We start from the raw sequence: 17,930 nt of genomic DNA, 5'->3' as shown, positions 1-17,930 counted from the left end.
ACCTATATCTACCCACATGTAATAGTACTGAAGTTCCTTATTGCAGTTATTTACTCATATGTATCCCTATGTATTAGTATTATCACTGTTACTATTTACTCATGTTTGTCTATGTGTATAATTACTGTTATAACATGTATGAAGTTGCTTAATTCAGTTCTGTTGTATCTTATTTTCTTTTCTATATGACATTTTCATTCATTCATTGATAAAGTTTTTCTTCTTCTTTAGAGGATTGTATAACCATGTATGGGAAAGATTAAGCACCTCAGATCAGTCTCATTTTGGGTTTTGTTTGTTTGGTACTTATTATCAAGTGGGTTAAGTGTTTTACACACAAAATGTAATTGGGGTTTGCTTTTAACATAGACTAAGTAGTAATTCTTTTTTAAGCTACCACAATCCCAGGTGGGACTGGAACTTGGTGGGGGTAGGGGGGATTTTGTAACAAGACAAAAACTATTTTGAATTATTTGGATATTGTAGAAATCAGTTAAACTAAATTCTGTCAGAAGCCACCAGGCCTGAAGAAAGAGTTGCACCATTTATGTTGAATGTACACTTGTTTTCATTCTTTTACTTCCCAGGTCAAAGCATGAGGGAGGTTGGAAAAGCACTGGGGGATTGGAGGTGGGGCAACCTAGGTCGCAGATGTCACAGAGTTAAAGGATACCACCTATCTCCTGGAAGAAACACCCGACCCCCCTAGAGACAGGTGCCATAAAAACTTAACCTTGGAAGAAGAGTGAGGGGAGTTGGGTGCAGAACCTGTCCCCGTGTCCTCGTCACCACTGGGCGCCCATTACGCCCAAACGACACTCCACTAGGTTACGATCTTAGTAGTAACTTTTGCCTTAAAACTTACAACGTGAGACAAGTATTATGTGTGCCCCTCCCTCTTGCTTGACTTGGAGAGAAATTAAGATTGTAATGTTTCGTTAACAAGTCAGATTTGGGACTTGAGATAAATTGCTACTCTACTGATGGAAGAAGATTAACAGTAACTTGCTCTGTATCCGTTCTCCCCAAGTGTGTCTGTAATTTACAAGATTAATTGTTAATTACCATTAGGATAAACTGTTCCGTGAATTTGAAAGTCAGCGAAAGACTTATATTACCTTAGTTATTTAATTAGAAAAATTTAGAGTTCTATTGAAGATTTCGGCTCATGTTTCTGTGAAAATTAACTTAGACAATAAATCCTCTTACGATGTAAAAGTCGTCTAATTCACAGTCTCTCATCCCTTATTATTTAATTCACCACGTCATAGTGACAGTATGCTCAAGCCGAAGACGAAGCAGAAGGGATATTGCAACAGGCACTCTAAGAGTTCAAGGCTTCACGCGGGTGGTTTGAAAAATTCAGAGACGGTCTAGCATTCATTCGGTGGTACAGTATGGGGAGGCTCCCAGCTCGGACACGAAAATAGCCGAGGACTTTGTTAAGACATTCGACGAGAAGACTCTCCAGGGAAGGCTACAGTCCCCAGCAATTCTTAGGCTACAGTCCCCAGCAAGTCTTCAACTGAAATAAAACTGGCGTCTTTTGGAAAAAAAACTGCCTCATCAGACCTACATCACAACGAAAGAAAAGCTACCCGGGCATAACCTATGAAGAACAGGCTTGCTTGTAAGGTCAAGCCCCTACTGGTGTATCATTCGGAGAACCGTCGAGCATTCAAGTCCCACAAAATGCTCAAGGAGAAGCTTTTGGGTGATGTGGAGGGCTAATGCGAGAGCCTGGTTAACAAGACTGTTCTTTGTTGAGTGGTTAAACCTGTTTTGGTCAGACTATAAAAAAATATTTGGAAAAGAATCACCTCTCTGAAATGCCTGCTGGAGTTGGACAACGCCCCTGCTCACCCTCCTGGCCCTAATAGGAAGATATCCTTCTGGAATATTCCTTTATCAAGGTTCTCTACCTTCCACCTAACACCACCCCTCTCCTCCAACCCATGGACATGCAAGTGATTTTGAACTTCACGAAGCTCTATACAAAACATCTCTTCCGGAAATACTTCGAAATCACCGATAGCACAAACTTCACCCTGCATGAATTTTAGAAGGAGCATTTAAAAACTGTGATATGCCTCCGCCTCATCAATCAAGCTTGGCAGGTTTCGAAGCGCACTTTAAATTCATGAGAGAAGCTGTGGACTGATGCCGTCTCCACACAAGACTTCGAGGGATTTGACGTAGGCCTAGCTGAAGCCGAAAAAGTTGACGATCCTGAACCTGTTCCGTAACCTGAGGTTGAGGAAATAGTTTCACTCAGGAGGTCCATGTTGCTGGTCATCGATGAAGACGACATTAATGAGTTTCTCGAGGAGCACCAAGAGGAGCTTACGACGGAAGCCCAGAAGGAGTTGGAGGCTATGCAACTGAACGTCATTCAAGAACAGTTATATGATGGCGAGGAGGAGGAGGATACAGATGCAACTACGACAAAAAAAGAAGTTAAGGAGATTCTATCTTATTATCATAAAAAGGCAGATTTTGTAGTAAAGAAACATCCTCGAAGTTTCACACAGGTCGTGCTCTTGCTCAGTGTAATGACATTTGCCTGAGTCCTTTCAGGAACATTTTATAAAGCAGGCAGAAACAAGCTTTCTCAGATTGTTATTTTCTAAAGAGGTCACTAGCATTAGTAAGCCAAGGTGAAGGTTAAAGTGATCCAAAAAATGGAGATGTGGAAATGAAGAAGAAATTGATGAAATTTTGAAAGTACAAAATGTAAAGTAAAAAAATAAAAAATTAGGAAAACGCAAAAAAATAAGAAATTCAATTTTAAGTTTTTCGTAAAGTTGAGTGTTAATGTTTTCTGCCATTTGTTAATGTGTTTCGTAAAGTTAAGCGATAATGTTTTCTGACATTTATTAATGTGTTTTGTAAAGTTTAGTGTTCATGTTTAGTGTTCATGTATTCTGCCACTTGTGCCGTTTTTCCTCTGCTGCCCTTTCAGTTTTGGACATCGCCTCACTTGAAAGGTAAAATTCTCCATTTTCGTACAGTATTATTTTTGGGCTCAAGCCATGGCGTCCTGATTGAAGGTTCCTTTTTGGTAGCTTCCTTGGGTATATAACTACTAAGATATTCCCAGAGAATTTAACCACAGGTTATCACAGAATTTTAACTTCTGGAGCGAGTATCCTAAAGGTTTCCCATTTAAGACATCGTATATCAACAGGGGACGCATGTATTAACGCGCCACATAGCTATCTACACCCCAAACAGAGTTAACACTTCGGTGTGTAGGGGCGGAGAATAGCTGGGAGCCGTTCCACAGCTAATCTCGTTCGTGGCTACTTTTGGTACTCGAAACGTAAACAAACGGGCACCATTGCTAAATGACGTCACGTCCGTCCTCATCCTTCTGCTAGTAGCTCGCCTATCTTAGATGGATTTTCCCTACGCTCTTTTTATCTCACTGCATCTTCGTCATGTCGCTACCTTCAGCCTCGCCTTCTTCTGGAAAGTTGAGTACAAGGTTCCAGTATTGTTTAATTAAGCTCTGACCGTAAAGTAAATTTTACTTTTCGAGATATTTGATGTTTTGTGGCAGAGCTGTGCCTCACCAGACCCGCCATTTTATGGCGTCGTTGTTGTTCTGCATGCCTTATTTAGTTAGCCTCAACAACGTTTTCCGGCCTTATTAACTAATCGATACTATTAGTTTATTTAGTCTTCATAGCTAGGAACTTTTATATCGTGTTTTGACGCTTTTTTATCGGTCATCGATTGACCCCATACCAGTTGGCTACTATAGCCCCCAGGCCAGAGCGCCTATATCAGTGTTCATGCATGATATTTTTCAGTGATCCTAGGCTAACTTATGAAGATAGTGGCATTATTTTACAATACTTTTGACTGTGATGCAAGTGTTTTTGCCTTCAGGGACCATATAGGGGACAGGTTAGATAGTGTGTCTTTCTAACCGAACCTACAAGTAGGACCCCTATATGCTTCCTTCATCCCCTGTCTTAGGGCATCCCCTCTGTGTAGCCTTGCTCCCCCTACCACGTAAGAGGACCAAGCTCATATCAGAGTATTTTATCGCCTCTCTGTCCTCCCTAAGGGAATGATCCCCCCTTAGGGTTGCGTCCGAGAGTGAGGAACGGCTAGTCCTTCCTCTATTGCTGGGGCTAGGTCTTCGATCTTTCCTGCAATACCGATATGTCATTCATCCTTCCTAGTTCAGGACGTACATCCCTGCTCTAGGTTAGGTTTTGGAGGGGTTAGTCCTGTTCCTTGCTGAAACGATACCCATGCACCGTTTTTAGTCAAGCTGCCTTACCTTAGGCTAGGGAGTGTCCTCCCTTCCTCAGTGGCCGCTCTGGTACAGAACCCCCTCCACGGAAGACCCTACTCTTCTCCCCTCCCCACCTATCTCTTGTATGGCCTAGCCTATACTTAGGTTAGTCTATACCCATCTGTCCCCTGTCCTACAACTCCTCCTTAGGGTGGAGTGATAGGGCTACCTTGAGCTTCTGTGTGCAGTCCGCTCTGGTACATATACCCTTCATAGTGTCCTATGGGGTTAGCCACTGGATGTGTTCTATATGCAGGGGTTCCCCCCCCACCCCCCGCTCTTGGGTGTCCCCTAGCCCTCCCTTGGGCTACCTTAGCTCCCGGTCCTCTGCGGCCCCTGCTTCTGGATGATAGGGTCAGCCTCTATCATGGGTACACCTACTCAGGTGGGATGTCTGGGGGTCCGTGGCCGGACCCCTACATCCCTCCTTCTGTCTCTTTCACTATCCGGGTGCCGGTCCCTTGCCGCCTCCACGGTCGGTGATACCCACCTCCTACCTTGGTGACTCATCCCTTTACCTCTCAGCCGCCAGTCTTCCGTGTGCCGGGGGACTGCCGTCTGCCGCCGGCTTCCAGCCGATGGCTCTCCCTCCTTCCTCATAGCTGGGTCGTCCGTCCGCCGGCCGGCCCCCGGAGTGCCGGCATCCGCTGCCGGCAGTCCAGTTCTGCTATAACCATCCTTGTTCCTGTCACCAAGCCGGCAACCTCCGGCTGCCGGAGCCGCCGCTCCCTCCTCCGGCGTGCCGCCGCTGTGCCGGCGGCCGCTACCCTGGTATTACTCTTGACTTCTGTATTGTCTGTCCTAATGCCAGAAACTCTGCTGGAGTGGCCTCCGGCGTGCCGGTGGTCTGCCGGAACCTTCCGGAGGCGTCAAGGCGACTTGCACCCCCTTCTACTAGCTATCATCTGATATTGATAGCCCTACACTGCAACCAGATGGCTTGTTTACGTAAATGGATCAGTATCTTATTACCGTTCTATTGGTAATCATGCTGTCTTCTTGCATATCACAGATTTCCAGCATGCTGTGTGTATCTTAGCGCGGCTGGTTGCCGGAAACCGTTACCCTATGGGATCTTTTAGTCCCCTAATTTTGGAATTGAGTGGCCTCAGTCCCAACCTTATATCCTTGACAATCCCCAATAGAATTCTATCTGTCCTACGGACTTTCTACTTGAATTCTATCCTGTGCCTTCGGTCACTTCGGATTGTCCACGGATGAAGGTTACGGTAACCAGCCGGGCGGGATGCACGGAGTATGTACCTATCCTATCTCAGCCCTTCCTCTGTGTATCACACCCTTTATCAAGTTAAAATTAATGATTAATATTAACTTAGTTTAAGAGTCATTCTTATGACCCCCCCATACTCATTTTCTCTTTCTTTTACAGGAGGAGCAGATGAAGTGTGATTACGACTTCTGCGCCGTGAAACGCCCGCACTTCTACGGGCATACGGCGTGTAGGACCCACGCCCCTTGTGCCAACAAGAAAGGGGATTTGAAGTTCTGGGACCCGCAGAACTGTATGGTCTGCCAGGATCGCCTAGTCGATGTCTTTCATAATCCTCCCTCAGCGGAGGTCAGGGACACTTCTCGGGATAAGCTACGCAAGTGGGTGCGTGGCTTCCAGAAGAACGCCACTGGACCATACCTGGCCACTGAAGAAATGAGGTCCCTTCTGTTCCTAAAGGCCTCCCCCGATTCTGTGGTGCCCAAAGAACTGATCCCCACTGTCCAGATCACGGTGGAACCAGACGTAGTCATGGCCCAGTCCATGCACGAGTGCCACCTGGATTCCGAGAACGACGAACATATGTCGGATATTTCGGAGGGCACGGAGAAGACCCTTATGGCCCAAGGTGCGGAAGATGAAGAGGACCAGGTGGAATACACCGAGTCGGAGCAGGAGGTCGCTCCGCCTTCCATCACCGCCCCTACTCCTACACCGACGGAAGTGTCTCTCCCGTCTACCTCCGCTACCCCGGAACCCATTCCATCCGCCCAAGAGATGTTCCGGATGATCAAAGCCATTATGGACGACAGGCTGAAAGAAACTCATGAGTTCATCAGGTCCATGAAGGGGTCCAAAGAACCGAAGAAGATCTCGGTTAAGGATCTCCCTGCATGCTCACATGCCAACCTCTGGAGGTATGCCGAGCATATGGTTATCGCGACCGGCAGGATCTTTGTCAGCGATAAGATCGGCACGGTCCCCCTGGAAGATGTGGAGTTCTTCCCAAACTTTGAGGCTTACCCGGACTGTTACGTCCGGCTTCGTTCTGAACCTGCCTCTAAAGAAGAGACCGAACCCAAGGAGGAGATAGTGTTCGATCTCTCGAAGGCCCAGGCTATGCTAGCCACCGCATTTAAAAGTAGGGGTTTTACCTGCTCTAAGCTTCCGGCCCTGAGCAAGAAGCACCCTACTTACGTCGCGCCCGACGATGCAGTCCTTCCCTTCATGGAAAAGGCCTTCACTGCGTGCCTCAAGGCTGTGGAAGAAGGAAAACCCTGCCCTGCACTGGAGGAGTGCAGACCCTTCTCCATAGTAACTCCCCCCGACACTCGACACTGGAAGGATATCCAGCATACTTTCGTGGTGGGAAAGCTAGATCCTGACGTAGCCGGACGTCAGTTTAACGAAGACCTCCCGAAACTCAACGACCACCTCCTTCGTCGGGAACAAGATACGAAGGAGAGGCTTGCAGCATCCATGTCCCACCAGGTCCAACTTGACATCATGGCTTGTGACACCAGAGTCCCAGACCACTACATGGTACTCGCTAAATCCCACATGGCAACCCTGGTGAAGGATTTGTATCACTTCATGAAGGCTCGGAGAGCCTGTCGAGAATTCGTGTTCTCAGGTGCCACTGTGAAACACGAACCCCGGAGGCTGATTTCCTCCAACATCTGGGGTAAGCACCTCTTTCCCTCTGACCTCGTGAAAGAGATCACCGACAAGGCCGCCACGGAGAACAGGAACCTTCTCCACAAGTGGGGCATGTCAAAGAAGAGGAAATCCTCCCAGGACGACGGACCTCAACCTAAGAGGAAATCCTCCAAGCAGAAACCCCAGCAACGTCAACAGAGACGGCAGTTTCCGGGACCCGCTACTCCCCAAGTGGCAGCTCAGCCACAGCAGACCTTTCAGCTGGTCACCCAACCGGTCTTGTCACAGTCACCGGTTTTCACCCCTGCTTTCGAGCAACAGACGACTACCTTTCGTCCCAAAGGTAGAGGCTCAAGCAGAGGTGCAGGCAGAGACGCATCTCGCCGTCCCTCCAGAGGCAAAGGAGGAAGGGGAGCTAGCGGCCAAGGCAGTAAGCCCTCGGGACACCAGAAGCAATGAAGTGCTTCCGGTGGGAGGAAGACTCCGCCAATTCCAGGATCGTTGGACCTTCGATCCCTGGGCACACAGCATCGTCAAGAAGGGTCTAGGCTGGAGTTGGACTCAACCACCCCCAACCTTCCAGCAATTCTTCCAACAATCAACCCCCCTTCTGGAAGAATATGTCCTAGATCTCTTGAACAAGAAGGTGATAAGGAGGGTAAAGTCCACCAGGTTCCAAGGGAGACTGTTTTGCGTCCCCAAGAAAGACTCCGACAAACTCAGAGTCATTCTGGACTTATCCCCCCTCAACAAGTTCATAGCGAACGACAAGTTCAAGATGCTGACTCTTCAACAGATAAGGACCCTTCTGCCTCGAGGTTCTTACACGGTCTCCATAGACCTGGCGGATGCCTACTGGCACGTTCCAATGAACCATCACGCTTCCTCCTACCTAGGATTTCGACTCCAAAGGAAAAGCTACACCTTCAGGGCCATGCCCTTTGGCCTCAACGTGGCCCCTCGGATCTTCACAAAGCTGGCGGACGCCATAGTACAACAGCTCCGCCTCCGAGACGTCCAGGTGATGGCCTACCTCGACGATTGGCTAGTCTGGGCTCCATCGCCCGAGGATTGTTTAAAATCCTGCAGCAAAGTCACCCAGTACCTAGAACACCTGGGATTCAAGATAAACGTGAAGAAATCTCACCTCTCTCCAGCTCAAAAGTTCCAATGGTTAGGAATCCAATGGAACCTTCAGTCACACCGCCTTTCCATCCCCCAGAAGAAAAGGAAGGAAATAGCAGGGTCTGTCAAGCGACCACTGAAATCCAAGCGGATCTCAAGACGCCAGCAGGAACGAGTTCTAGGCTCTCTACAGTTCGCCTCAGTAACAAACCCGGTGCTTCGTGCACAGCTAAAGGATGCCGCGGGACTCTGGAGACGTTCTGCATCCATCGCTCGAAGAGACCTCAAGAGACGGCTCCCAAACAGACTTCGACTTCTCCTCAAGCCGTGGTCGGAAGCAAAGGCCCTGAAAAGGTCCATTCCTCTTCAACACCCACCTCCATCACTCAACATCCACACGGACGCTTCGCTGGAGGGTTGGGGAGGTCACTCCCACCAAAAACAGGCTCAAGGCACATGGTCTCCCCTGTTCAAGACGTTTCACATCAACATCTTGGAGGCCATGGCGGTCCTTCTAACTCTGAAGAAACTCTCCCCGCCTTCCTCGATCCATATTCGTCTAACCCTAGACAACTCGGTGGTAGTTCGATGTCTCAATCGCCAAGGCTCAAGATCGCCCCAGATAAATCAGGTGCTTCTGACAATCTTCCGTCTGGCAGAGAAGAAGAAATGGCACCTGTCTGCAGTTCACCTACAAGGATTCCGCAACGTGACGGCGGACGCTCTATCTCCGACAAGCCCGATAGAGTCGGAATGGTCTCTAGACGCAAGATCATTCTCCTTCATCTCTCACCAAGTCCCAGAACTTCAGATCGATCTCTTTGCAACGAGCGATAACAATCAACTTCCTCGGTATGTGGCCCCGTACGAGGACCCCAAGGCAGAAGCAGTGGACGCCATGTCACTGGACTGGAACAGATGGTCCAAGATCTACCTGTTCCCTCCCACCAACCTTCTGCTGAAAGTCCTCTCCAAGCTGAGAACCTTCAAAGGGACAGCGGCCCTAGTGGCTCCCAAGTGGCCCCGGAGCAACTGGTACCCCCTGGTCCTGGAGCTGCAGCCCAAGCTGATCCCTCTCCCGGCCCAGTTCTCTCCCAACAAGTACAGAAGTCGACTGTCTTCGCTTCATCATTGAAAATCAAGGACCTTCATCTCATGATTTTCTCTCCCTAGCCGCAAAGAAGAGGTTTGGGATCTCGAAGAAAAGTCTAGACTTCCTCGAGGAATACAAGACCGAATCCACAAGACGGCAATACGAATCATCTTGGAGAAAATGGGTCTCTTTCATCAAGGCAAAAAATCCTAAGGAAATCACCATTGATTTCTGCATGTCCTTCTTCATTCACCTTCATGGACAGGGATTAGCAGCCAATACGATCTCGACTTGCAAATCGGCCTTGACTAGACCACTGTTGTATGCCTTCCAAATTGATCTGTCCAGCGACATCTTCAATAAACTACCGAAAGCATGCGCTCGTCTACGCCCAGCACCACCACCGAAACCGATCTCCTGGTCATTGGACAAGGTGCTCCAATTCGCCTCCAACTTGGATAATGATTCATGCCCTCTCAAGGATCTGACTCAGAAAGTTATATTTCTCTTTGCTCTTGCTTCAGGAGCCCGAGTCAGCGAAATAGTGGCATTATCAAGAGAAGAGGGTCACATCCTGTTTACTGATTCAGGAGACATTACCCTCTCCCCGGATCCGACGTTTCTCGCCAAAAACGAATTACCCACCAAGAGATGGGGCCCCTGGAGAATATGCCCCCTGAAGGAAGATGCCTCTCTATGCCCAGTAGAGAGCCTCAAGGTCTATCTTCGCAGAACTTCGAACTTTGGTGGAGGCCAACTCTTCAAAGGAGAAACATCGGGCAGCGACCTGTCACTGAAACAACTGAGAGCGAAAATCACCTACTTCATTCGCAGAGCGGATCCTGACAGTACACCCGCCGGTCACGATCCTAGAAAAGTTGCATCGTCTCTGAATTTCTTTCAGAGTATGGACTTCGAAAGCCTGAAAAGCTTCACAGGCTGGAAGTCCTCGCGTGTTTTCTTCAAACATTATGCGAAACAAGTGCACGAAGTCAAACATTTTGTGGTAGCCGCAGGTAGTGTTATGAAACCTGCACCTAACTCTGCATAGAACAGCGAGTTACTTGGGACTCTAACTCTTCGGGTGCCTATGTTGACCCTCGAGCGATACGTAGTGATGTCGAAAACACTTAGTGCTTTCTTATAACTGTTCTTATCCCAGGTGAAATGTCATAGTCGTCACACAAGTGCCGCATGCCTAGAGCATGATGTGTTTTAATTAAAGACTGACATTCCTCGAGAACGAGTGCCTACTAATAAATTTGAAATTCCCTTTCAGATTCAAGAGCAAGTCTTTATTACTATGTACATTATAATTTACTGTAAATTAACTTTACTTATTATTGCAATTCATTTATTTTCTGCAATTGTCAAATAAAATTCCTATTTTATTACTTGTGCGTCTCAATCCGCTCCTACTTATACTATGAAATATATGCCTGTCATAGTTTTATTATCCCCTTCCTTGTGGTTCATGGAGATACTAAGGTCCTAACCCTTATTATATATTCACCTTTGCAATGTAATATTCCAATACGAATACTTACTCTTCATACCCTAGAGACGAAACTAACCTTCTCTCAATACAGTGTCCAACCACCACTTGTCTGCCTTCGAGAATGTTCCGATACGAATGCCAACCATTCAGTCTCGTCTCCAAGTTCTTCAGGTTCTTCTAGCAAGGTGAATAGCCCTTCGATAACCACTTTGATCTCGGCATGGCCCGTGGGAACTTCACTGCCAAGGGGGGCAGGAAGGTTCTTCCCTACGGTTCTTTTATTAAGATTTCTATGCTACCTTGTTCAAAGCCTTTGGCACTTACCCAATAGGGGAAAATCTACCACGATACATTGATTCTCTGGTATTCTTCCATCAGGACGCCATGGCTTGAGCCCAAAAAGCGGATTTTGAGCGAAGCGAAAAATCTATTTTTGGGTGAGATAGCCATGGCGTCCTGATGGACCCTCCCCGCTACTTCGTCCAGTTTTTAGGTCCCACCCTGCTCTGCTGTATCATGGTGATCGGCAAGCAACTGGCTTCAGGATGAGGACGGACGTGACGTCATTTAGCAATGGCGCCCGTTTGTTTACGTCTCGAGTACCAAAAGTAGCCACGAACGAGATTAGCTGTGGAACGGCTCCCAGCTATTCTCCGCCCCTACACACCGAAGTGTTAACTCTGTTTGGGGTGTAGATAGCTATGTGGCGCGTTAATACATGCGTCCCCTGTTGATATACGATGTCTTAAATGGGAAACCTTTAGGATACTTGCTCCAGAAGTTAGAATTCTGTGATAACCTGTGGTTAAATTCTCTGGGAATATCTTAGTAGTTATATACCCAAGGAAGCTACCAAAAAGGAACCTTCCATCAGGACGCCATGGCTATCTCACCCAAAAATAGATTTTTCGCTTCACTCAAAATCCGTTTATTTTCTATTTATTATTGCATTATGTTCTAATAACTATTGTGCTTCATTTACAGGAATTAACAGTTAGATTAAGTACAGTACAGTATATTGAATGATTCAAATGAGTTTGGTTGTATTTCCATTGTGGTTATAGCTTTATTACAAAATTTAATGCAGTGTTTTCGTAGGGCTTGGAACGAATTACTGTAGGCAATCTACATATAAAACTGCCCTCAATATACGAAAAATCATGATACGTAAGTCACTCTGGAGCAAATTAATTTTGCATCTAGAGGTATTACTGCTTATATGAAAGATCTAATTCATTGTTGTTACTGTTCTTGAAATATTTTATTTTAGTTGTTCATTACTTCTCTTGTAGTTTATTTGTTTCCTTTCCTCACTGGGCTATTTTTCCCTGTTGGCACCCTAGGGCTTATAGAATCCTTCTTTTCCAATTAGGGTTGTAGCTTAACTTGTTATAATAATACAGTAAGAATAGTGAAAGATCGTTAAACCTGTATGTTGTCCAAAGGTGGAGATGTGTCACTGAAACTGAGATAAACCTACCAAGAGTTGATTTCTGGTCTACCCAAACATACGTTAATAACATTAAAATCCCAACATAACAAAAACCAAACTAGTTAGCTGTAGCAAAGGCAGAGTTTGAAGGGGTAGTACTGCCCCCTTTCCTCTATAATCAACATGCTTAGCCTCTGCTCAAATAAATCCTTCTGAAAAACTGGAATTAACTGCCATGTAAAATATTTCAATAACACTTCCCATAGTCTTATTCACATAGAGACATGAGTAAATTATCTTGCACACCATTCATTAAAGATTTTCTTTCATGTTCCACAAAAATTGGACTTCAAAAGCAGGATTATATTCTATAATAAGGTTAGTTAACTGATTAATTTTATACAATACAAGCAAATGATTTGAGTTTAGTTGAGACACTGAAGTTTGATAAAACTTTAAACCCAGTAGCCATACTCATTAAAATTAATAACCCAGTTAATGATTCTAATTCACAACGAAATTAAAGAATTGAAAGGCCAATATGAGTAACGAACATTCAGTTTACAGTGTATAAGCTGCACAGTGTATACTCTCTGGTTCCATAAACATTAACTTGAAAAATAATTTCTTTGAGGAACCATGAGATGTTGGACTCCTCACAACAATCATTTAAACCCCAGTACATTTCCTGTGCAAAAAATCTAACCGATCAAGTCTGCATTAAATTAAAATATAATAAAAACTCCTCACAACCATGAAGGGAGATTTACATCTGGATGAGAGAGAGGTGTGATGTAAAAAACTAAATAATGGGCGACTCCTTGCGTGCTACTTATCATTTACCGTTAAATCACCTCATTACTTTACTGGGCGCTTGTATCTTTTTGAAAGGAAACAGGAACTTTTTTTATAAATTTTGGGGGATAAACATTGATAAAAAAGGCTTCTGGAGGTTCATTGAAATAGCAGATACATCATATTCTTATTATAGAAAACACTATTTTACCTTTCCCCTAATTTCTCTGTATGTTAAAATAAGTTATTTCATAAGTGGAGTTTTATCTTTGGCTGCTGTTTGTATCAAAATTGTCTGTGATAGCATCATAGCAAGATAAATACCCCTGATCTATCAAAACAGACAAGATACTTTTGAAATTTAAGAAGACTTAGTCAATCATCAAAATTATTTCAAGAACAACCTGCATAATCATAAAGGAATTTGCATGAAAAATTATATTTTTACCATTTATTCAACAAAAGCAATATGGAAAATCTTACCCTCACTACCAACTACAATATGCTCTATTCCTTTTGTAGCATTGTTGGAGTTAGATGATAAACTTGCAGATTCAGGAGGATTCAATTGATTTCTTTTCCGCTTTTTAGTTGCACTATTAGCAAACGATGCTTTTGATCTATTTTCCTTAGTAGGCCTTTGCTTCTTTGGATCCTCAGGCGAGGCTTCATTTGACATGGAATTTGAACTTCCACTCTGAATTTGGGAAGGTGATAAGAAGAGCTCACTGGGAACAGCAACAAGCGCTTTGTCGTTATCTATAACATTTGGTTCAAGTTTGACTTCAACTACTCCTTTATCCTTGCTATCATACTCAGAAACACCTTTGAACTTGAGTTTACTTGATTCTGGTGATTTCATAATTCCATCGAAATCCTGCAAAATGATACTCCTTAAAACAATAAAAAAAATACAATTTATATTCTCAAAATGCATAACATCATTATTATTACACTGATAATTAATTGATTATTTCTAGTCATTGGTTCATCACTATAAATTCATAAATGCAAGGCAAACCAATTACATTAGCTATCATTAAACTATTGGTAAATTATCGTACCTGTAAATAAGACATTATCATTACAGTATACAGGTATTGCTCGACTTACGACCTATGCGACATACGACTATTCGACTTTACGACCATTTTTTCAGGGTGATGACATCACAAGTTTATCGGAAATAGGACGAATATTTCCTTGAAAATAATCTATTTTCTTGTATACATATAAACTGATTTATCTTGGTAAATTATTATTTTCTTTTATTGTTAATATTCAGTATTTATTTTCAGTTAAAAATACATTAAGAAAAGTTTTAATATCTGTCGAGTTCATATTATGTCTGGTGACGTCACATCACCAGCGGAAAGCTTCCGGGCAATACAGTGATTTCCTTCCAATAGGCTAACGATTAATATTAGTATTTCCATTATCGAAATATTAACACGTTGACTGCGATGTGCTCCACATATGGTTCACAGGGGACTCTCTGAATGAGCGATGAGTACTCTATGTGGTACACATGCTAAGAATTATATATTTTTTTCAAGTATCCAAATTTTATCAAAATGGGCCTTTTTTTACCAAAATATTATTGTAATATATTGGAAATTAGTTAAAATAAACTGGAACATTAGCAAAAGAAAATTTTGTTGGGATTGCAAGTGATGTATGTGGCAAGAAGGTTGTTGGAGGCAGCATGAGGAAGGGCAGTGAATGGTGGAATGAAGGAGTGAAGGTAAAAGTGGAAGAGAAAAAGAGGGCTTTTGAAGAATGGCTGCAGAGTAATAGTATAGAGAAGTATGAAAAATATAGAGAGCAAAAGGTGGAAGTAAAGCGCAAGGTACGTGAGGCAAAGAGGGCAGCTGACCTGAGGTGGGGTCAGGGACTGGGTCAGTCATATGAAGAGAATAAGAAGAAGTTTTGGAAAGAAGTGAAGAGAGTAAGGAAGGCCGGCACAAGAATTGAAGAGACAGTGAAAGATGGAAATGGAAGGTTGTTAAAAGGAGAGGAGGCAAGGAAAAGGTGGGCGAAATATTTTGAAAGTTTGCTGAATGTTGAGGATGATAGGGAGGCAGATATAATTGCGGTTCCAGGTGTTGAGGTGCCAGTGATGGGAGATGAGAATGAGAGAGAGATTACAATAGAGGAAGTGAGGAGAGCACTAGATGAAACGAGAGTAGGAAAAACATCGGGTATGGATGGTGTGAAAGCTGAGACGTTGAAGGAAGGGGGTGTGAATGTACTTGAATGGTTGGTGAGATTGTTTAATGTGTGTTTTGTGTTGTCAATGGTACCAGTAGATTGGGTCTGTGCATGTATTGTACCACTATATAAGGGTAAGGGAGATGTGCATGAGTGTTGTAATTCAAGAGGTATTAGTTTGTTGAGTGTAGTTGGAAAAGTGTATGGTAGAATACTGATTAATAGGATTAAGGATAAAACAGAGAATGCAATCTTGGAAGTACAGGGTGGTTTTAGAAGAGGTAGGGGTTGTATGAATCAGATTTTTACAGTTAGGCAGATATGCGAGAAATATTTAGCAAAAAGTAAGGAGGTGTATGTTGCGTTTATGGATCTGGAGAAAGCATAAGATAGAGTTGATAGGGAAGCAATGTGGAATGTGATGAGGTTATATGGAGTTGGTGGAAGGTTGTTGCAAGCAGTGAAAAGTTTCTACACAGGTAGTAAAGCATGTGTTAGAATAGGAAATGAGGTGAGCGACTGGTTTCCGGTGAGAGTGGGGCTGAGACAGGGATGTGTGATGTCACCGTGGTTGTTTAACTTGTATGTTGATGGAGTGGTGAGAGAGGTGAAGGCTAGAGTGCTTGGACGAGGATTAAAACTGGTAGGCGAGAATGATCATGAATGGGAGGTAAATCAGTTGTTGTTTGCGGATGATACTGTACTGGTAGCAGACACAGAAGAGAAGCTTGACCGACTAGTGACAGAATTTGGAAGGGTGTGTGAGAGAAGGAAGTTGAGAGTTAATGTGGGTAAGAGTAAGGTTATGAGATGTACGAGAAGGGAAGGTGGTGCAAGGTTGAATGTCATGTTGAATGGAGAGTTACTTGAGGAGGTGGATCAGTTTAAGTACTTGGGGTCTGTTGTTGCAGCAAATGGTGGAGTGGAAGCAGATGTACGTCAGAGAGTGAATGAAGGTTGCAAAGTGTTGGGGGCAGTTAAGGGAGTAGTAAAAAATAGAGGATTGGGCATGAATGTAAAGAGAGTTCTATATGAGAAAGTGATTGTACCAACTGTGATGTATGGATCGGAGTTGTGGGGAATGAAAGTGATGGAGAGACAGAAATTGAATGTGTTTGAGATGAAGTGTCTGAGGAGTATGGCTGGTGTATCTCGAGTAGATAGGGTTAGGAACGAAGTGGTGAGGGTGAGAACGGGTGTAAGAAATGAGTTAGCGGCTAGAGTGGATATGAATGTGTTGAGGTGGTTTGGCCATGTTGAGAGAATGGAAAATGGCTGTCTGCTAAAGAAGGTGATGAATGCAAGAGTTGATGGGAGAAGTACAAGAGGAAGGCCAAGGTTTGGGTGGATGGATGGTGTGAAGAAAGCTCTGGGTGATAGGAGGATAGATGTGAGAGAGGCAAGAGAACGTGCTAGAAATAGGAATGAATGGCGAGCGATTGTGACGCAGTTCCGGTAGGCCCTGCTGCTTCCTCCGGTGCCTTAGATGACCGCGGAGGTAGCAGCAGTAGGGGACTCAGCAGTATGAAGCTTCATCTGTGGTGGAAATGTGGGAGGTTGGGCTGTGGCACCCTAGCAGTACCAGCTGAACTCGGCTGAGTCCCTGGTTAGGCTGGAGGAACGTAGAGAGTAGAGGTCCCCTTTTTGTTTTGTTTCTTGTTGTTGTCGGCTACCCCCCAAAATTGGGGGAAGTGCCTTTGGTATATGTATTTATGTATTAACTAAACACTTTATTTATTACTGAAAATAATCTTCACATGCTGGCAAAAGGGGCATATTTTTTTTCTTAATTCTTTCTTTCTTTCAGTAAAAAAAATAGAAAACATAATCATTAGATCAATAAAAATGCTATCCTTTTAACCCCAGATTATATTTATATAAATTCAATAGAAAAATTAATCAGTTTGGTAAACATTTTACTTTTGAAAAAAAAGATTATATTTATATAAATTCAATAGAAAAATTAATCAGTTTGGTAAACATTTTACTTTTGAAAAAAAAAATAGTGTCCTTTTCTTGGTGAAAAAATATCCATGTATGATGAAGGATATCATGTAGTATTTAGAGTACAAGTATAAAATTAAGATTTTTTCTGTTTTGCTTCTACATAAGAAAAACCAATAAAATACACAAATTTATAATCTTCAAACTGAATGTTTCAAGTTGAAACAACTGAGACAAAGGAAAGGTTTACCCTCACAATTCTCACATTACTGTATGTGTTTACTCTTCGTGCTTTCTTGCGAGCTACAGAACTTCCTTTATTTTGTGACAGTATCTCATAACAGGAACGACATAGCCTTCTTGTCTTGGCTTTAGGGCCAGTAGCTTCAGTCAGGGAATGTTTTCTGTATGCATATGTACGCTTTTGCGTGTAAACAGTGTGTATATATATAATATAAAGGAATAAGTAGAAATGACAGAGAAAGTAATACTTACATACATAGACATACATACATAAATACACACACACACACACACACACATATATATATATATATATATATATATATATATATATATATATATATATATATATATATATATATATGCATACATACATACAGTAAATATACA

General features: G+C 43.6%; 1 protein-coding gene across 1 annotated transcript in view; it reads right to left on the bottom strand.

Moving 5' to 3' along the window:
• Nucleotides 1-17,930, bottom strand: part of LOC137657583 (uncharacterized) — a 109,438-nt gene that overhangs the window by 21,931 nt on the left and 69,577 nt on the right. Inside the window, exon 5 of the mRNA XM_068391933.1 lies at nt 13,626-14,019. Coding sequence (XP_068248034.1) covers nt 13,626-14,019 — 394 coding nt within the window. The remainder of the gene's footprint in view (nt 1-13,625; nt 14,020-17,930) is intronic.

The sequence above is a fragment of the Palaemon carinicauda genome, chromosome 1 (assembly GCF_036898095.1).
Source record: "Palaemon carinicauda isolate YSFRI2023 chromosome 1, ASM3689809v2, whole genome shotgun sequence".
Taxonomy (NCBI): Eukaryota; Metazoa; Arthropoda; class Malacostraca; order Decapoda; family Palaemonidae; genus Palaemon; species Palaemon carinicauda.
This window is presented reverse-complemented; position numbering and strand designations above follow the sequence as displayed.